This window comes from Dermacentor variabilis, chromosome 11 (assembly GCF_050947875.1).
Source record: "Dermacentor variabilis isolate Ectoservices chromosome 11, ASM5094787v1, whole genome shotgun sequence".
Classification (NCBI taxonomy): Eukaryota; Metazoa; Arthropoda; class Arachnida; order Ixodida; family Ixodidae; genus Dermacentor; species Dermacentor variabilis.
Genome location: NC_134578.1, coordinates 101044590 through 101061344, shown reverse-complemented (window position 1 = coordinate 101061344; position 16755 = coordinate 101044590). Strand labels below are relative to the sequence as shown.

Here is a 16755-nt window from a genome sequence, read left to right as displayed (position 1 = left end):
GAATGGCCAACAGACAGACAGACAGACAGACAGACAGACAGACAGACAGACAGACAGACAGACAGACAGACAGACAGACAGACAGACAGACAGACAGACAGACAGACATAGGTCAACCCAACCGAAAGCATAGAATGGTAGGTAATGAAAGCCTCGCTTTCAAAAAATTTAAGCAAGACCAAGTGAAATCGGGGCCCTATAACGTAAAACTATTCCAATATGTTTTTATTCCAATCTCTTGAGGTCAAATTTGCCTAACCACCGACGCAAGCAGCGGGCGGTCACCCGCAGGTTTGCCTGAACAGACCAATCAAACGCTCTCTTCATTCATAGGAGGTCACTTTCGCTTGCTTGAAAAACGAATAACATTGGCTACACTGAGCGCCTAGTCGTATCTAATTGGCTGACAAAAGGCGAGGAGAACGCTCAAGTGGAGAGGGACTCGATGGGGCAGAACCAGTGCACTGAAAATCGAAAACCGGATGAAGAGGATGGTGCTGGCGTCTGCGATTGGCCCGCTGAACCTTACTTAGCTTGCGGTGGCTGGTGGAAAATCACGGCGGAATGTAATGAAAGCTTAAGAATGGCGCTAAAACGGATCCTAAGCAAAGAAGAGTTGGCCAAATGAGGTCGTAAATTGTCGAAAGTGCTCGAAAACTTTACACGACCACGCAAGAAGTTTTATTATACGAAAATAAACCCATGCTCTCCGGCAGGTGCGAGTAGCCAGCGCCTGAGCGATCGGCGGCAGCCATCTCTTATTCCTTTCGGAATGCGGCAGCCTGCGGCTATTAAGAAGAAAATTGTTTTCTTCGGCATATTAATGCATCTTTAATGCGTACACGTCACTTTGACGCGTTGAGTTTTCGCGGTTTTGTGACGTCGCATGACAGGCAGGTGAAGTGGGTGTAGCCCGAAAGATTTTGACAAATAGCCGGGGGCTAATGGCGACAAGGCGTCGAATCAGAAATAACTGTTTTTCTTTTTTCGGTCAAATCATTCATAATCACTGTGTACACATCATATCATATGGGGACGTATCGCGGTTTTCGGGACGTCGCTGACAGACAGGTGAAGTGGGGGTGGTCCAGAAAAGTGTTTGACCAATCACGTAGAGGTGACAGTAGAAATGGAATAGAAAAAGTTGGAATAGGTTTACGTTATAGAACCCCTGGGCTAATAAATTTGGGGAAGCTGGAAAGTAGGTAAATGTACAAAATAAGGCTAAATAATGTCGGGCCATATTATGAATTTTGCATGAAAATAAGAATAAAGTTAAGAAGGACCACATGGCATTTGCATTGTACAATGTTTGACGTGAAATCTGGAGTTTGACCGTAGTGAGATACTCCTAGTCAATTTTGAAACAACAGGAAAACTTTATTTTGCGTACCTCCAACGCAGGGCATACGGACGTTCTTAAATCTCGCCCCTCGATATGAGAACGCGGCGGCCGGAATTTGATCCATCGACCTTGTGCTTAGCAGCACAAAACCTTAGCCTCTAAGCCCCTACGGTGGATAACGTTCTATAAATGCGAAAAAGAGCGATATGTATGTATGCACAGGTAGCTATCATGGAGGCATCAGCTGTGCGATGACCATTAATTGCTTTCTTACTTTTTGGAGAACTAGAGGCTCAAATATAATAAAATGAAATCGCACATCTATCTCACACATCCCTAGTGTTTGAACAAACGTTTGAGCGTTTGAGCGCAGCTCCTTGATGAGCTAAAGGGACCTAGCAAATAGAAAGGAGTAATTATATCTAGTATGGGGAAATTCCGTACTTTTGGCGCGATGTGAACGTTAGGTTTTTAGATGTTCCCACGTGGAGCAGGTGTAGCCTAGGGAATCTTGTGAAATGAAGGCATCACACCAACATTTCAGAAGTCATTCTTTACTGAAGAGCAAGAGATAAGTGTACATGTAGAATCCTTAAACACGGCATTCGCCGGAACTATAAATGGTTTGCAAGTTATCCCCGAATTGTCGGCAATGCAGGTATACCGTATCCATAAGGCGCGGTAATAATACCGAAGCAAGCCACAAAGTTTGCCACACCGAAGCACTGCTCTGATAATCTCGACAGGTTTGCCCCGTTTCGACTTTCTATCTAATAGACATAGCTACTGACAATATATGTAGCAATAATAGCTACAGTAAAGTAGATAGATGATCGCGATGAGTTTGAGGCTTATCAATAGTGTGCAATAATAGACATTTATCCAATATTTGTAAAATTAGATACACTAAACAATTTTATGCACCGTAATATTTTGCAAAAAAATATTATTCCAGGTTGCTGAAATTGCACTTAAAGTGAGCCCCAAAGAAAGGCTTCTCAGGCACCAGGTTTAGAAATGGCAGCACATTTAAATGGTTGTACTGTTTTCATGAAATAATAAACGCATTTACCTTATTTAGCTCAAAACGCATATACCTTACTATCATGTGGTTATCTACAAGAGAATGTGCTGGCGTTTGTAGGAGAAGACAGCCCTAGATACTTCAGCAATGTCTGTCTTGATAAAGCTCGCGTGCATATTTTGCCATATAAAGGTGTTAGTAAGGCCTATAGCGCTTTCTGTACACGGAAGCTTTGCTTGTTCTCGAATTTTTCATGCACTTCTGTGAAGCTCATACTTCACCAAGTTCAATATCTTGTAGCCGATCAGAAATGCAGGTTTTATCCTTGGGGTTCATCTCTTCCGTGATGGCCTTTGCTTCTATACAATACATCGCGGATCCTGCAGCATCCTGCAAAGCACAACTGCCACGTGAGAGACGGTTTATTTATCTATGATTACTAATTGGTGTAATATATATCTTCAGCTCAGTTCTTGTCTTATTCTTGCTAATCCACTTGATGGGTCTGTGTGCTTTGTAGCACTCTTGGTATAGTGATAAAAATGTACTCAAATATCTTACTACTATATAATTGTCCCCTCCTCACTTTTCCTCACTCGACAAAACACGTAAGATTGCCTTCACCATGTGACAGGGCTTGTCAACGTCTATCATTGTGCGCCTACATCAACTAGACTTTGAATTTCGGCATAGTTTGTGAAAAGCATAATCAAACACATTGCGGCATTTTACAACTGAGGCATGCCCGGCATACATAAACACGCGCATTGAATGAGTTTGCAGCAATGTTTGCACTTTAGCAATTTTATGGCTAATTCACCTATTAGCCACATCACGAGAATTTTGCACTTTTCGAATCATAGCGATTTGTAAGTGATTCTTTCGTCGTTAATTATTGAAAGCAGATCTAACTACCTTCTTAAGAGATGGATTATATGGTCCACTTTAAATTCGGGCTGAAGGTGAAATTTTCGGTGAGCGTCCAGTCAGCTAGTGAAACCAGTCGTCCTAGCTTTAACTCTCGATAGGGATTTCGAGTTCTTCCTGAACAACAAAATCACGTGAAAAAGGCGGAACAATCTTACAGAATACGAAAATTGGGGATTTCCCTCCGAAATGCAGAAAGCACAACTGCGCATGTGGGCGAGGGTACGCTTTAGTGATTAATATCCGCACAGCAAGAATTAAGGGTATATTTCCAGTAACCAGTATCATATTGACGCTGTATTAGTAAGATAAAGTTAGAACTAAACTATGCCGCTGAAATGCGACCAGCTCTACAGATATATTTGGGACTATTTAGCGTATTTAAAATTTTGTTAGGTGGCTTAGAGCAGAATAGAACATGCATGGACGGATGGATACAACTTTCTTGTACGTCCGGCAAGGTTTAACACGACCCGGGTTCAGGTCTCCCACGGGGGAACGTCAAGGCCCTGCTTCAACGCCGCTTCACGGGCTTGCTGGACTGCCTACGTCTGGATTCCGAGGCCTGAGCTGCGCCGAGCGGCGGCCCAGCTCGCCGACAGGGTCTCCGGAGTAACTGCCAACCCTCCTATAACTACATTGCACAGCCACATCATGTGCTTGAGTGTTGCTGGTCCTTCCTGGCACAATTTGCACCTGTCGTCCTGATGCTTATCTGGGAAGATACGTTTCAGACGGAATGGATTAGGGAAAGTGTTCGTCTGGAGTCTTCGCCAGGCGACGGCCTGCCTCCTGTTGAATTTGGGACTCGGCGGTGGGTATATTCTTGTGGCGTTCAAATATGCACTGTTTATGTCGTCGTATCTGGTGAGCCTGTCCCGTTCTGCTCGAGAAGCGTTCGCTATCGTGCGAGAGGCGTCGCCCTGTTGGACGCGGCGGGTCATGCCTCGCGCCGTCCGGTGCGCCGCCTCGTTTAGGTTCGGCAGTGCGTCCCCTTCGGTGGTGACGTGCGCGGGGAACCATATGATCCTCGAGCTCGCGGTTTTGAATCTGCCCGCTTTGGCCAGAATGGACAGGGCTTCCTTGGAATTTCGACCTTTGGCGCAATTCTTTACTGCCGTTTGCGAATCACTTAGTACGACTTCGCATTTCTGTTCTCTCAGGGCCAGCGCAATTGCTACTTCCTCCGCTATTTCCGAGTGTTTGGTGTATACACTGCAGGTGGTTCTGATTTTTGACTCTGTGTCTATGATTACGGCGCTGTATTTTTGGCCGTTCGCATATTCGGCTGCGTCGACAAATCGCGCGTTTCTCTCCCTGCCGAATGAACGGAGCAGAGCCTCGGCTCTTGCCTTTCTTCTACTTCGGTTGTAATCAGGGTGCACGTTTCTTGGGATGGTTGCCACCGTAATGGTATCTCTGATTTTGTTGGGGATTTGAATTTTCTGGTCATGCTGGTTGTGGTACGTTATGCCGAGCGTGTTTATAATGTACCTTCCCGTCGTGGTGGTCGACAGGCGTTCGAGCTGCGAGATGCGTTGTGCTTTGTAATTGTAGGATGCAATTGTAGGAGGAACTTCTACGAGCTATAAAAATCAGTACACCACAACAAAGCAGACTATCTTAGACGATCCCAGTTCCTGACACTAAAACGTGAGTCTCCAGCCGCATATAGCTGTTTAATTGGAGATGAAACAGCAAGTTTGTGTTTATTCCTGTGCATCCATGCAGCATTCTCTTCAGCTAACCATCTCATATAGCCCCGAGACGAGCCATTGAAAGACTTTGAAAGAGTAGCTCGCCTACCCGTGTACATGCGTAGACGAGGTAACAGGTAAAGCTAAAACGTTGTCAAACAAAACATGAATCGTAAGTGAAAACTCGCCAAATTAATTATAATAATTATTTCACACACGCGGACGCTGTTCCCAGAATACTTCCTGGAGGGTGTACGTATTCGTACGCGAACAGCACATGTGATTTGGTCATTCATCAAACCTGCCTAGAGTTAATGCTGCCAGGAGCATGTGCGCAGGACAATACCAATTTGCTATAATTTGCTATTCTGACAGTATGGAAGATAATGTGTTCTCTTGAAGCCGGCCGCAATGAGAATTTGACACTAATTTTAATTGCTGCTGAAGCGATTTGCAAAGACAATATCTATGGAAGGCAGCTACAATGCAGAGCTGCTATATTATGTATACTCTGATCAAAAAAGCAAGCTCTCCCTGCCCTACCTTCGCGTTGTCCAACCAGGGAGTATAGAGCTCGCATATTTGGTAGAGATTCAGTGTAGAAGCGCGCTAGGAAAAGAACTGAAAGCACGCTTGTGGAGCTTGTGGTGTCTTGTTGTTCAGTGTCTGTCTGTTTGCGTTCTTTCACAGTGAATTTCCCTCGATAGACTCCGCGACAAGTCGAGTCCTACGGAATGGTATTTTTGGTTGCTGATTCCTGCGGAAGGCTTCACCTCTTTTATCAAAATTCTACGTAATAAAGTTATGATTCAAATCGAGAAGGTATGCCTTCGCGTTCATCCCAACAATTGTCATTAGACTCGCATGTCTTACCACGAATACGAGTTGGAGAAACTTGCAAACAAGGCACCCGCTTCATGCGAAATTGATAGTGTGGATGCATTGCATTCAGTGTTAGGCTATCAAATGAGCACCGACAGTGCCAACCATCGACGTTTAAGACAACATAGCGATACAGTGGGCAGGTGCCGGAATGCTTTCCATGAACCCATCGAGCAGTTGCCTGAACTTTCTGAAGTCTGCTCAAATATACTGAATCTGGCGGATGCTCAAGAAAGAGGCTAACACTAGAGGGACGGGCTGCCACTACAATCACCAGCGTATTTCGGTTCGTGGTACTCGTGCACAGTTAAGCAGGTACCTCAAATTTCTCGAGTCTGCGCAGCTCATCCATTCGCTCACCGTGCCGATCACAAACACCAAGGTGGATATTGTTCTCCTCGACTTATAGTTGTAACGCCATCGCACAGGAATAGTTACAAAGGCCGTGTTGACCGTTCGTTATTAGAATTGGTGGCACACATATGGCCTTCCCGATAACGTAAACTGAAGTTGCTAACGCCACACGCATTGTCCACGGACATTTGCACCTAGTAACGGTGCAGATACGCAGAAATATGGAGCGCGATATTAAAGAACCCGCTGCAGCTCAGCCTGAAGTACAACGAGGACTTGTGATACTTCTGATTTGCTTCAATCATATATCAGTTCATGAAATACCGCGCAAAATGAGTCCAAGAGATGCGCATTTCATTATGCAGCTTCAAGATAAAAGAGACATGAAACAGTTCATTCTTGCTGCTCTTTAAGTTACCTTCGATAATGTATTTAATGAACGCTTTGCAAACGGCCAATAACTGCCCCTGGTAAAATTCGTCAGGCACCTTTGACTCAGTTCAATGTATTTCATGCCGTTGTAGTAATACAACGACAATTTTGTCTTTCTGTATTAGACCGCCGACTTGCCCTAATGTAGTTTAAGAGAAAAATCATAGCACAGATGACGAATAAAAATAAATAAAACGTAATAAATGCAGTTCCGATCAAGAGCATATCACAACATTCACTTACGAGTTTTCCGGTAAATGTGGACTTTTCATCCACGAGATGATAGTTCTTTTATAAGCAATGATGCTAAGGCGGCGTTACATATTTCATATCATCAAATTAGGCATTAAGATGCGCCGTGAAATGTAGTTCTGTGAATGTAATTACTAGCTCGACGCACGCTTGGCAGGTTCGTCCATGCATGTTTGTGACTTTTTATATACGAAAGTGATCGTGTTTTGCCATATCACAAAACAGTGTTTAAAATACATCTGCATTCTATAAAGTAGCAGGCAATTGTGGCATTCCTTGCTAATTTCAGCTTACCTGCAAGACGAACGTGTCTGGCAAAATATTTCTCTTTTCACACCAGCTGATGAATTTTGCATTCGAACTCGCTTCCGTGCCGTTTATGCCCATGTTTTTTAACCTAAGGGTCATCCGTCACCTTTACCACACATTACAAACCTTAACAGAGTTTTTAGTTAATGCCAAATACGAGCGCTCTCCAAATACCTTAAGATATATAAATCAATTAAAATACAATGTATTCATAATATTTGCATGCAGCTTTTGGTCCCCGCCTGCTGACTGCGAAAGCTATTTTTGGCGAAGCCATGCGAGGCTGTATGAAAGAAATGGTCGCCTTTGTAAGAACTGTCCCGTCAGAGAAGGTACGTCAGGTACGTGCACTTTATCAAAATACTAACTTTGTATGATTAAGATTGCAGGAAATCGCACGTCGTGCTCCCGACATGTCTTGCTGTTTAGATAGCTGTTACATTGTATAACCGCGTTTTATAAGCATACGCTGACGTTTAATTATCCATCTCGCATTAAACTGTTACATATTGAAATAGGTACAGCTGTGTTGATTGAAGAGGTCGTAATTACATGCGCAAGAAGTCAGAACTGTAATTTGGTCGTTTTAAAGTTTTAACAAGTTCTACATTTCATTTACTCGAGGTGCATGTTGCATCTTAGAAATCGAAGCCTGCCAGTTTTCAAAGCTGATCCACTTGGAACTTCGTCGGGATTAGGGAAACGCACTGTTGTAAGTCGCTGTATGATTATCTCCCCAGTTACCTAATTTGAGAAGAAAGCAACCCCTTACGCATGGTAGTTTCGATCCTGCACCCTGCAAGTGCACACCACAAAGACACAGAGACTCGTCAAGAAGTGCAAAACAAACATGTCTGAACGACGTTGGTAAGTTTTGCAGAAACATTGTCAATGTCTGCGTAAAAGTGGAGTAGATGATGTCACTCCGAAGTTTTTAAAAGTCGCGGACGTTTATTCGCCATCCTCTTGAACACTACATTCCAAGTCCTTAGAATCTTGTTTCTTTTAACCCGGGCCCTTGGAAGGTAAGCGACGTGGTGCCGTTTTCTTGGGTCTGGAGAGGCACAGTCTCCCTTAAATTACGGACAACAATCTCTCACCAGTGCACGCTGTAAACACTTAAAACAGATCATTCCCACCTGGTTGTATATTTGATGCAAAGTCATTCTTTTCTCATTATCAGCACGGTTTCGCTAAGCCTTTTCTCTTTTGAAACAGAAATGGCTTCTTTTGGATACGACGTTCTCGAGGTATTGGGCAAAGGTGTAATAATTGATTGCACATTTTTGGACATTTCTCACGATTTTGGTCTGTGTTTTAAGTTAAGTGAATTAAGCCCTGACGACAATATAATAGCGTGAATTGAACATTTCTTCGACAGCAGAACACATTTCGTTGACGCTAACATTTGCAGTTCTTTCAATTCTCCTGTAGGTTATGGTGTGTTCAGGGCTCTGTTTTGCACTTATTTTTGTACCTTCGTTTCATAAGTGATATGCCTAATACAATTTATTCTCCATTCAATTAACTGCCGGTCAGGAGCGTAGCCAGCGGAGGGGGGGCTTATGGGGCTTCAGCCCCCCCACCATAATTTTTCGTGCTGTCCATGCATCGCTGACAAAAGCAACCCCCGGGGCTCGAAATGATTCTGTATTTTGTCTAAAATGTCTTTTTCATGCTCGAAAAAACAATTTCACCGCGAACATGGCGAACTCGGGCTGGATTTCACGGCAACGCCCATGCACCTGGAGTCACATAACGCAAACAGTCTCATCCGAGCACAGTTTCAAGGGCGTTTTGATGGCGAACTGGGTTGCCGGGGCATCTAGCGGAGTCCGAAGAACCTACGGAGCGCATGAATGTCAATTCCGAAACTTTACGGGTTTATAGTTCTCGTACATTTTTTTATGTGAAAGGTGCATTGGAATTTCCAAAGTTGCGCTTTAGATTTTCAGTTGTGGAACCTTGAAGTTTCTAGTTGTTATAAACATTTGACGCCGAAGGTGATTGATTTTTCTAAAGTCGTACATCGGAACATACAACGAGGCAAGCTAAATCAACCCACTATCAAACAATTTGCCAAAGCACGCAGCGAGGTCCGATGAGACGAAGCGTTGTGGTGGTTCATGTGCGCCATCATGTCACACAAAAAAATTATCAACATTTTGTTACCTACGCCAGAGAATCCACGTAAATACAACAGAGCCAGCAAGGGTACCAATGTTCTTATTTATTTTTCCTACTGTGACTTTTATTCGCGAGGACGCATTGAGCCTCCTCAATTTTTTTTTGTTCTCGCTACCCTACCCACGGGCTGCCATAGCCAACCAGAGCGCATGCTTTTTTCTCGTGTTGTCCCGACCACCGCAAGGCGCACTTTGGTGAGCATTCGGTTTTCTCCGGCCGTCTGAATTTTCGCCTGACAGAGTTTCGCATGCTTTCTGGCTAGCAGGCGGGAAAAAGAAACAATGGTCGCTTGCCGTCATCACTATGGGGACTCGACGGCTTGCACCGTGTTCGCTGGAGCGCAACCTCTCCGGAAAGTCTTGTCTCGCCGGTGCAGGATACCGAGCAATATGCGTAAGGTTTTCGGTGGACCGAGCGTCTCACGTTTCCTTCGATATGTCCATGGAATCATCATGTACCAGATACACCCCACCAAATTATAATACCTATGCCGATATTGTGATGTACCAGACACCTTCCAACACACGGTGTTGGTGTGCCCATACCGCGAGAAAAACGGTCAAGATGATGCCTCAGAACTGCTACGACTGATCGAAGACACGTGGAAGGCAATGTTGAAGGCACAGAGCCCGGAAGATCAGCGAAATGTAATGGACCGGGTCCGGGCTGCGGCATTAGCCAACGGGTTTCTCGACTAAGAGAGCCGGCCACCTATAGGGCGAAGAAAGTACACGTTCTCACAATAAACGTTCATTCCTCTTCAGTCCACCTTTGGTAGCCACATTAGGTGCCCAAAGTAGGCATTCGATTGTGGCCAGGATACTTTTCCTTCCGTTTTTTTTTATTTCGGTGACCCCACCCCATAAAAGGAAAAAGAAGGCATGTTGCGGCACAGCGAAATGTCGCATGGTGAAAGTTCGCTTTTGTTACTTCTTTTGCGCAAAATAATGGGCCACGGGACACTTCAGCTGCCGGGCACTCTTACTATATTATTGCCATAGCAATTATATGGACACTCCAGGCGCATTCCTGTCGTCGCCCTCATGATCTGTATAAGTCCAAGGGCCATAACATCGTGGCCGCCCGCCGCATGCTGTATGTGCGACTGTCGGCAATGGTGGCGCAGTCTTTTGTGCGCAAAGGAGAGAAGCGGAATGGAAACGCGCCACCTTCCGTCGCACGCGATACATCGGAGCGAGTGGACCTCTAAAAATGGCGGGGCAGGGCAGGACCTTTTGCAGAAAGAAAGAGGAGAACTTCGAACTGTGGCACAGATTTTACAGAAAGTAGGTAATCTACATTCACGCTTTTTTAGCGTTATGTAACAAATAGCATGGCGAATTAACAAGCCAAAGTCTATGTGTGGGAATACATAGCCATAATCCGTGTTAGCTCTGTGGAAATCCCGCTATTTACTTTGTTGAAGTAAATCATTACTTCCTAAGACACGCCTGTCATGGTACTACATGTGAAGTGGGCTTCTATAAACAAAAAGTTCATATATAGTGGCTTTGAAATGGTACACAGTTCGATCGGCCAGATGATTCCAGTCCCTGGCCGTCTGAACGAAGAAGGACTTCAGGTACAAATGAGTACGTGCGGGTGGCACATATACATGGTCTTATGAAGAATGCACATTGGAGCACTGGCAATGTAAGGGGAAATTGGCGAGTTAAGATGCCGAAATAATACAAAAAGGAATTCGGAAATTTCGTATGTTATTTCCAAATCGTAAAAGTTACTGTACTAACGACATGCTGCTGTAGTAGAAATACTCGTTACAAGTATAGTTGCAGGCCTTTGAATAGATTAGAGGGTCTAGACCGGACAGGAATATTATATTTTCGGTCGTGCTTTTCTCGAATATGCTAGTAGATTCACAGAAAGTGATGCGAGTACCAAAAAACGGCGCAAGTAATCAAGAACGCCGTTGCATTACTTGCTTATTGTAGGGCGAAATCACTACCATCCTAGCAGCCTTAATTTTGCCTCTGTTTACATGACGCTTCTTTATACGGGGCTGCGCCAATTGAAAAAAAACTTTCACGTTCACTTAAGCGTACGCCAAAGAAGGTGAAGGTGAAAGCCGGTGCTGCGCTCAATAGAAATAAATAAATTACTTGGCATTCTCAAAAGAACGCTTATTACTTGTTTTCTCCAAACAAAGATCATGGGTTTGAGTCAATTAATTATCCCTATAATAATTACCACTACATTAATTAGCTTTGTGGTAATAGCAAACGCGGTGGGTTCTACATCCACCTAAGCTAGAGGACTCAACTCCTACAGAAGGTCGTTGGTTCCAATGCCTGAATTAACTAGATAATTTGCCTTTCTTTTGGCATGGTGAGCGGCACCAGAGCCAGCTCTGGAAGAAGACGAAAATGAACGGGAGAGCAGTGGCACAAGGGCGTGTTTGCGTCACTCACGTGACTTTCTGCACCGCATCCCGCATTTTGCAGACCATTGGGGGCATTAGCTACGTAGCACTGTTGCCTTAATAATGTGTGATTGACGGTGGAAGCGTTCCTCGGCTGTCCAGCACAGCAACCAGGTGCGCTAAACACTAGGCTACAATCTCATGCACACTTATCTCGTTCCAAAGACAGCCACCTTATTGAACACTCGGCATGTGCATCACAGGCCACTTGTTAGTCTTTTTTGCGAAAGCGCGCGTGTGAGGTCATGAAAATCAACCGTGATCTCAACATGTCGTGCCGCTTAGTCAGTCCTCCCGTACGCCTCGGCTGGTGTGCAAAGACACCCCCAGGCGTATGCGCAAAAAAGAAAGCTCAAGAGAAGCAAGTAACACAGATATACAAGATATCTGATGCGTGCCAGCTGGCGCGTGGGTACGAGAGGTCTTGTTACAGCGAAGCTGTCATTGGCTAGGATGTGGCGGATCGCATCCGCACGTAGGCCAACAATCTATCATACGTGGACCAATCCCCTGGATAGTGCAAAAGCGCGCCGACCCGCAGGTGGAGTAGAGGTGGAGCAGGTGTTAAGCACTCGCCATACTTGGGCCGACCTCAAAGGTAGTCGAAGACCCGGCCGACCCGCGGCGGAGGTGACGCAGGCGTGAAGCACATCCCATACCTGAGCCAACTCCAAAGATAGTACAATGCTAGCGTGACCCGCGGTGGAGGTGAAGCAGTCGTTAAGCGCTCTCCACATGTCGGCAGGTCCCGAAGATTGTGCAGTGCCAGGTAGACGCAGGACGGAAGTGAGGCAGGCTTTAAGTACTCCCCATACGTGGGCCATTCCGAAGATTCTGCAATGCCGGCCCGATCCACGGCGCAGGTGAAGCAGGCCATAAGCTCTCCTCAATGTTGGCAGGTCCCGAAGATAGTGGAATACCGGGCAGACCCACGGCAGATGTGCAGTTTGCCATTAAGGGGCACACATATACAGTTTCGCTGCTTATCCTTCTTCACAGTGGAAGGGCACTGAATTTTTATGAAAGGTTACCGCCAGCGCTACAAACGATATGAAATGCGCCAACAAAAGATATACTTGATGTGAAAACCTCGACTGATTAGGGAATTGCTTTCCACCGTTAGTCCAATGCGTCCTGAGCAACGTAGCACTGGTGCATTATTGTAGGGCGCGGGTCACATCTCTGGTCGTGCTTTCACGCGTTATCAGTAGCAGTTGTGAGGTCAAAACAGGCCACATGTGTACGCCGTAAATACCGATAGAAACTTGCGCAACAATACGCTACTCAAATAACCACCGCACAGGCACATAAACTACTAATATCCGCATTGTGAAAGACTTGACCAAGTTACAAGCTAGCAACTGCCGGTGATTCGGCGAGAAATTTTAAATTTAGAGGGCCGACAAGCATGCCATGTTGTTGATTTACATGCCAAGAAACAATGGCGAAAGCCGAACGCCACAAAAGTACTCGCATGAGGTCCAGAATATTAAGCTATAGCAAGCAAGCGTGCCATATGGAAAGGCAGGCGCACGAGCAGGTGGTGGATAAGTGATTTGTAGATGAACACCTTTCTGACACAACGAAGAATTGAAGTTCTTTCGAACACACCAAGAAATCATTTAACCAAAGCCACAGAATCCACAACGCTTCACGGGTGCCCTTTGCAGCAGCTAAAAAATGTGCAAAATAATGAAACCCGGGACGAAGCAATCCGAAAGCACCACAGAAAACTAACCAGCACGCGCCTGGCCATGTTCTTCGGCGCGGTGGCGTCGTTGCGCACGTTAGGAGCAAAAAGTTTGTTCGATTAAAGTTTTAATGCTGCATGAGCGAAACGGATATGGATAGTTTTCATAGTCGTCATGGACGCGGCTCTCATTATATTAGTACCCACACCTGGCAGCTACGATGATGTCAGTGCAATGTATTATTACGCGCACATTGTCTTGCTTATTCACAGTGACAGTTTTTCACCGATCTATAACTGTCGTCGTTCTGTCATTAGACACGCGATGGGCACGTCGTGCTGTCATCCTGTCACATTTCTTGATCACACTCCTCGTCGACGTGCTAGTAGCTAAAGATAGCGGCCGCAATGACGTGTGTGCAAACTATCTGCACGATGAACTTCCTGCCAATCGCAGACAATAACGGTACTTAGCACATCAGTCACACAAAACTTAACAACTTGTCATATCCCAAATTAACATTTTTTTGTAAAACAGGGTCGGAGCCGCTAAAGCACGTTACAGAATGCAGCGGCTACAGTGTTTGTGTGGCTATGGTGCCCTAGGATGTTTATGTACTTCTACATATGACAGTGTACCTAAAGGCCCCACGGCCGAAATTGCGAAATTCTTCGTCTAGAGCATCCTGCTATTACATGGCGCCCCAGACGTCCTAATCTCTGACAGAAGAACTGCTTTTAAGGCGAGCCTTACTCAAACAATTGCGCAATAAATTGAGACAAATCCACGCAGCACCCGCATAGGAACTGCCTTACAGACCGCTTGAATTAGACCATCGCCGACATTGTAATCTATATACAGTACGTCCACATCGAATACAAGATGTATTCAATACATCTTGTATTGTATACATCAATATTCATGTATAGATCAAATTCTTGTATACATCAATATTCATGTATATAAGACAACGCAAATCAGGCGTTCAAGCTGGCTTACGGAAGAAACGCCACGGCTACGCTCAACGAAGATTTTACTCCGCAGCGAAGAAGCACGTGGACTTGCCCGGCCAAGACCTCTCACGTCGCAAGCTCATGCTAAGGTTCCCTTCAGCGCAGAGCATTTGCCTGTCGAATTAGCCACAGATGACCTTCCGTTCTTTAGACGCCAGTTGAGTAACGGGGCCATTACCAAAAGTTTATTGCCAAGCACCCGCCGCGGTCGCTACCGGTCCTTTTTATCCAGTGGAAAATAAAGCGCCGTCTTGGGGAACCACGTGGTAGCCAGAGAGCTTGCTTTCTGTATCCAATCCGATCCTTTCTGACGCCAACGCTAGCCAACGTGCTGCGCAGCCCGCTCCGCTGAGGCAGCTTGTAAGCGGACCGTGTTTGTCAGCTGTGGTGTGGTGCTGCTAAGCACGAAGTCGCAGGGTGAAATTACGGCCACGGCGGCTGCATTTCCACGGAGAGAAATGCAAAGACGCCCGTGTCGTGCGTACTGGGAGCCCGGTAATGAACCCGAGGTGTTCGAAATTAGTCCGGAGTCCCTCAATACGATGTGCCTCATAATTATATCGTGACTGTGACTGTGAATTCTTTTTTTTTTGCTTTCAAAGTACATGGATCTCTGGAGCCACATACACAGTTAGGAGCACAGGCCTTTATTTGTACGTCCCTTCGCTTTATCTACTCCATTGTTTTAACTCTCCTTCCTCACACCTTAAGCCGTACCCCACTGCTGGCTAAGGTCTAAAACCAGTGACGCGCCTGAAGAAGAGGAAAAGTTTCCCACAGATGTTCCCCCTCCCCCGCCCCGGCGGGCAAGTGCCTGCGGTCACGTGGTCAGACGGAAGGGTTGATAATAGGAGCCGGTTTCCTCCCTGCCAGACCCATTGTCATCACGCCCATTGCGCAGGAATTTTCAGTAGTATTCAGAATGTTTCATGACGGGAAAGGACCGTCATAGCGGGGCTGAAAGGAACAAGGAGGCGTATCAACACGAACAAAAACGTGTCGGATGTTCGCAGATTTAAGGATAGAAAAAGGTTGCGTTTGTTCGTGTGAGCTTAGGTTGTCGATGGACGCAAATTGTGCATGAAAATTCGTAAACACTGGACGAAAGTACTTCGATACGAAATATATTGCGTGGGTACGGGGTTGACGAGGACACTGTGCGAACGGAGCGTGCAGCCATAAAGCTTCGCAGCTACAGCACATGCGAGTGCTGGTTGTCGTGTTGAACGAAGGCCGAGCAGTACGATTGAAATGCGCGATACCCAATCGTCAGCGTGAGGCTGAGTGGCGAGTGCAGCTTTCAGGTGACGATGTAGCCTCTCGACTTTGGCGTTGGATGCAGGGTTGTAAGAAGTTGTGCGAATGCACGTACAACACAGATGTAACAAACGTGAAAAGTTCCGACTGAAACTGTCTGCCTCCATCAGTGTTCACCGTTGCTGGCACACCAAAACGATTAATCCCGGTAGACAGAAGCCTATGAGCAACTCTCCCCGCCGTTATGCCAGGCATTAGAACTGCTTCAGGCCCCCGTGTGCATCTATCCGTGGCGTAAGCAAAACATACTTATAACTAGGGCGCCGTGGCAAAGGCCTAATGATGCGCAAATTAATAGTATCGAAACGCGAATCGGGGCGAAGGAATGTGCCCAATGGAGGCTTGGTGTGCCGTTGACCCTTCATACGTTGACACGCTGTACAATCGGGGACCCAGTCTTGTAAATCGGCGCGTATGCACGGCCAAACGCAACGTTCGGTGATAAGGTTTTGCGTCGCACGTACGCCTGGATAATAGATAGGGTGCAGGGCATAAAAAACAGCACGGAAAAGAAGAGCAGGAACATAAATGCGGTGCTGTTAGGTGAAGCGTCGAACCCCAGTGGGACGACGTGGTCGAGAAAGTTGACTTGCTCCAAGCGCAGAGATGTAGCAGATCGGAGACGTAGGAGTTCATCGTCGGACGCTTGAGCCGCCGAGAGGGATAACAACGAAAGGTGGACATATTTTGCGGCGCCATTGATGATAATACGATTGAGAGCTTCTGCTGCCTTGCTAAGACCGGTTTTATGTAGCGTATGTTAGTCGTGAATGAATTGGGCAATGAAAGCAAGATGTCGGAACTCTCCAGCAAGCACCTGAATGCTTTATTGCGAGGTATGCCGGAAGGAGTTCCCGTCTGAAAGTGCGGTATCGGCGTTCAGTG

General features: G+C 45.9%; 1 protein-coding gene across 3 annotated transcripts in view; it reads left to right on the top strand.

Moving 5' to 3' along the window:
* The first annotated feature begins 1835 nt into the window (after positions 1 to 1835).
* Positions 1836 to 16755, top strand: part of LOC142564915 (uncharacterized) — a 42212-nt gene continuing 27292 nt past the window's right edge. For 2 of the 3 annotated variants that reach the window (XM_075676115.1, XM_075676118.1), the window contains exons 1-3: positions 1836 to 2091; positions 2670 to 2779; positions 7451 to 7563. In XM_075676115.1, coding sequence (XP_075532230.1) covers positions 2680 to 2779; positions 7451 to 7563 — 213 coding nt within the window. In that variant the 5' untranslated portion in view covers positions 1836 to 2091; positions 2670 to 2679. The remainder of the gene's footprint in view (positions 2092 to 2669; positions 2780 to 7450; positions 7564 to 16755) is intronic. The other variant, XM_075676116.1, reaches the window with a different exon arrangement.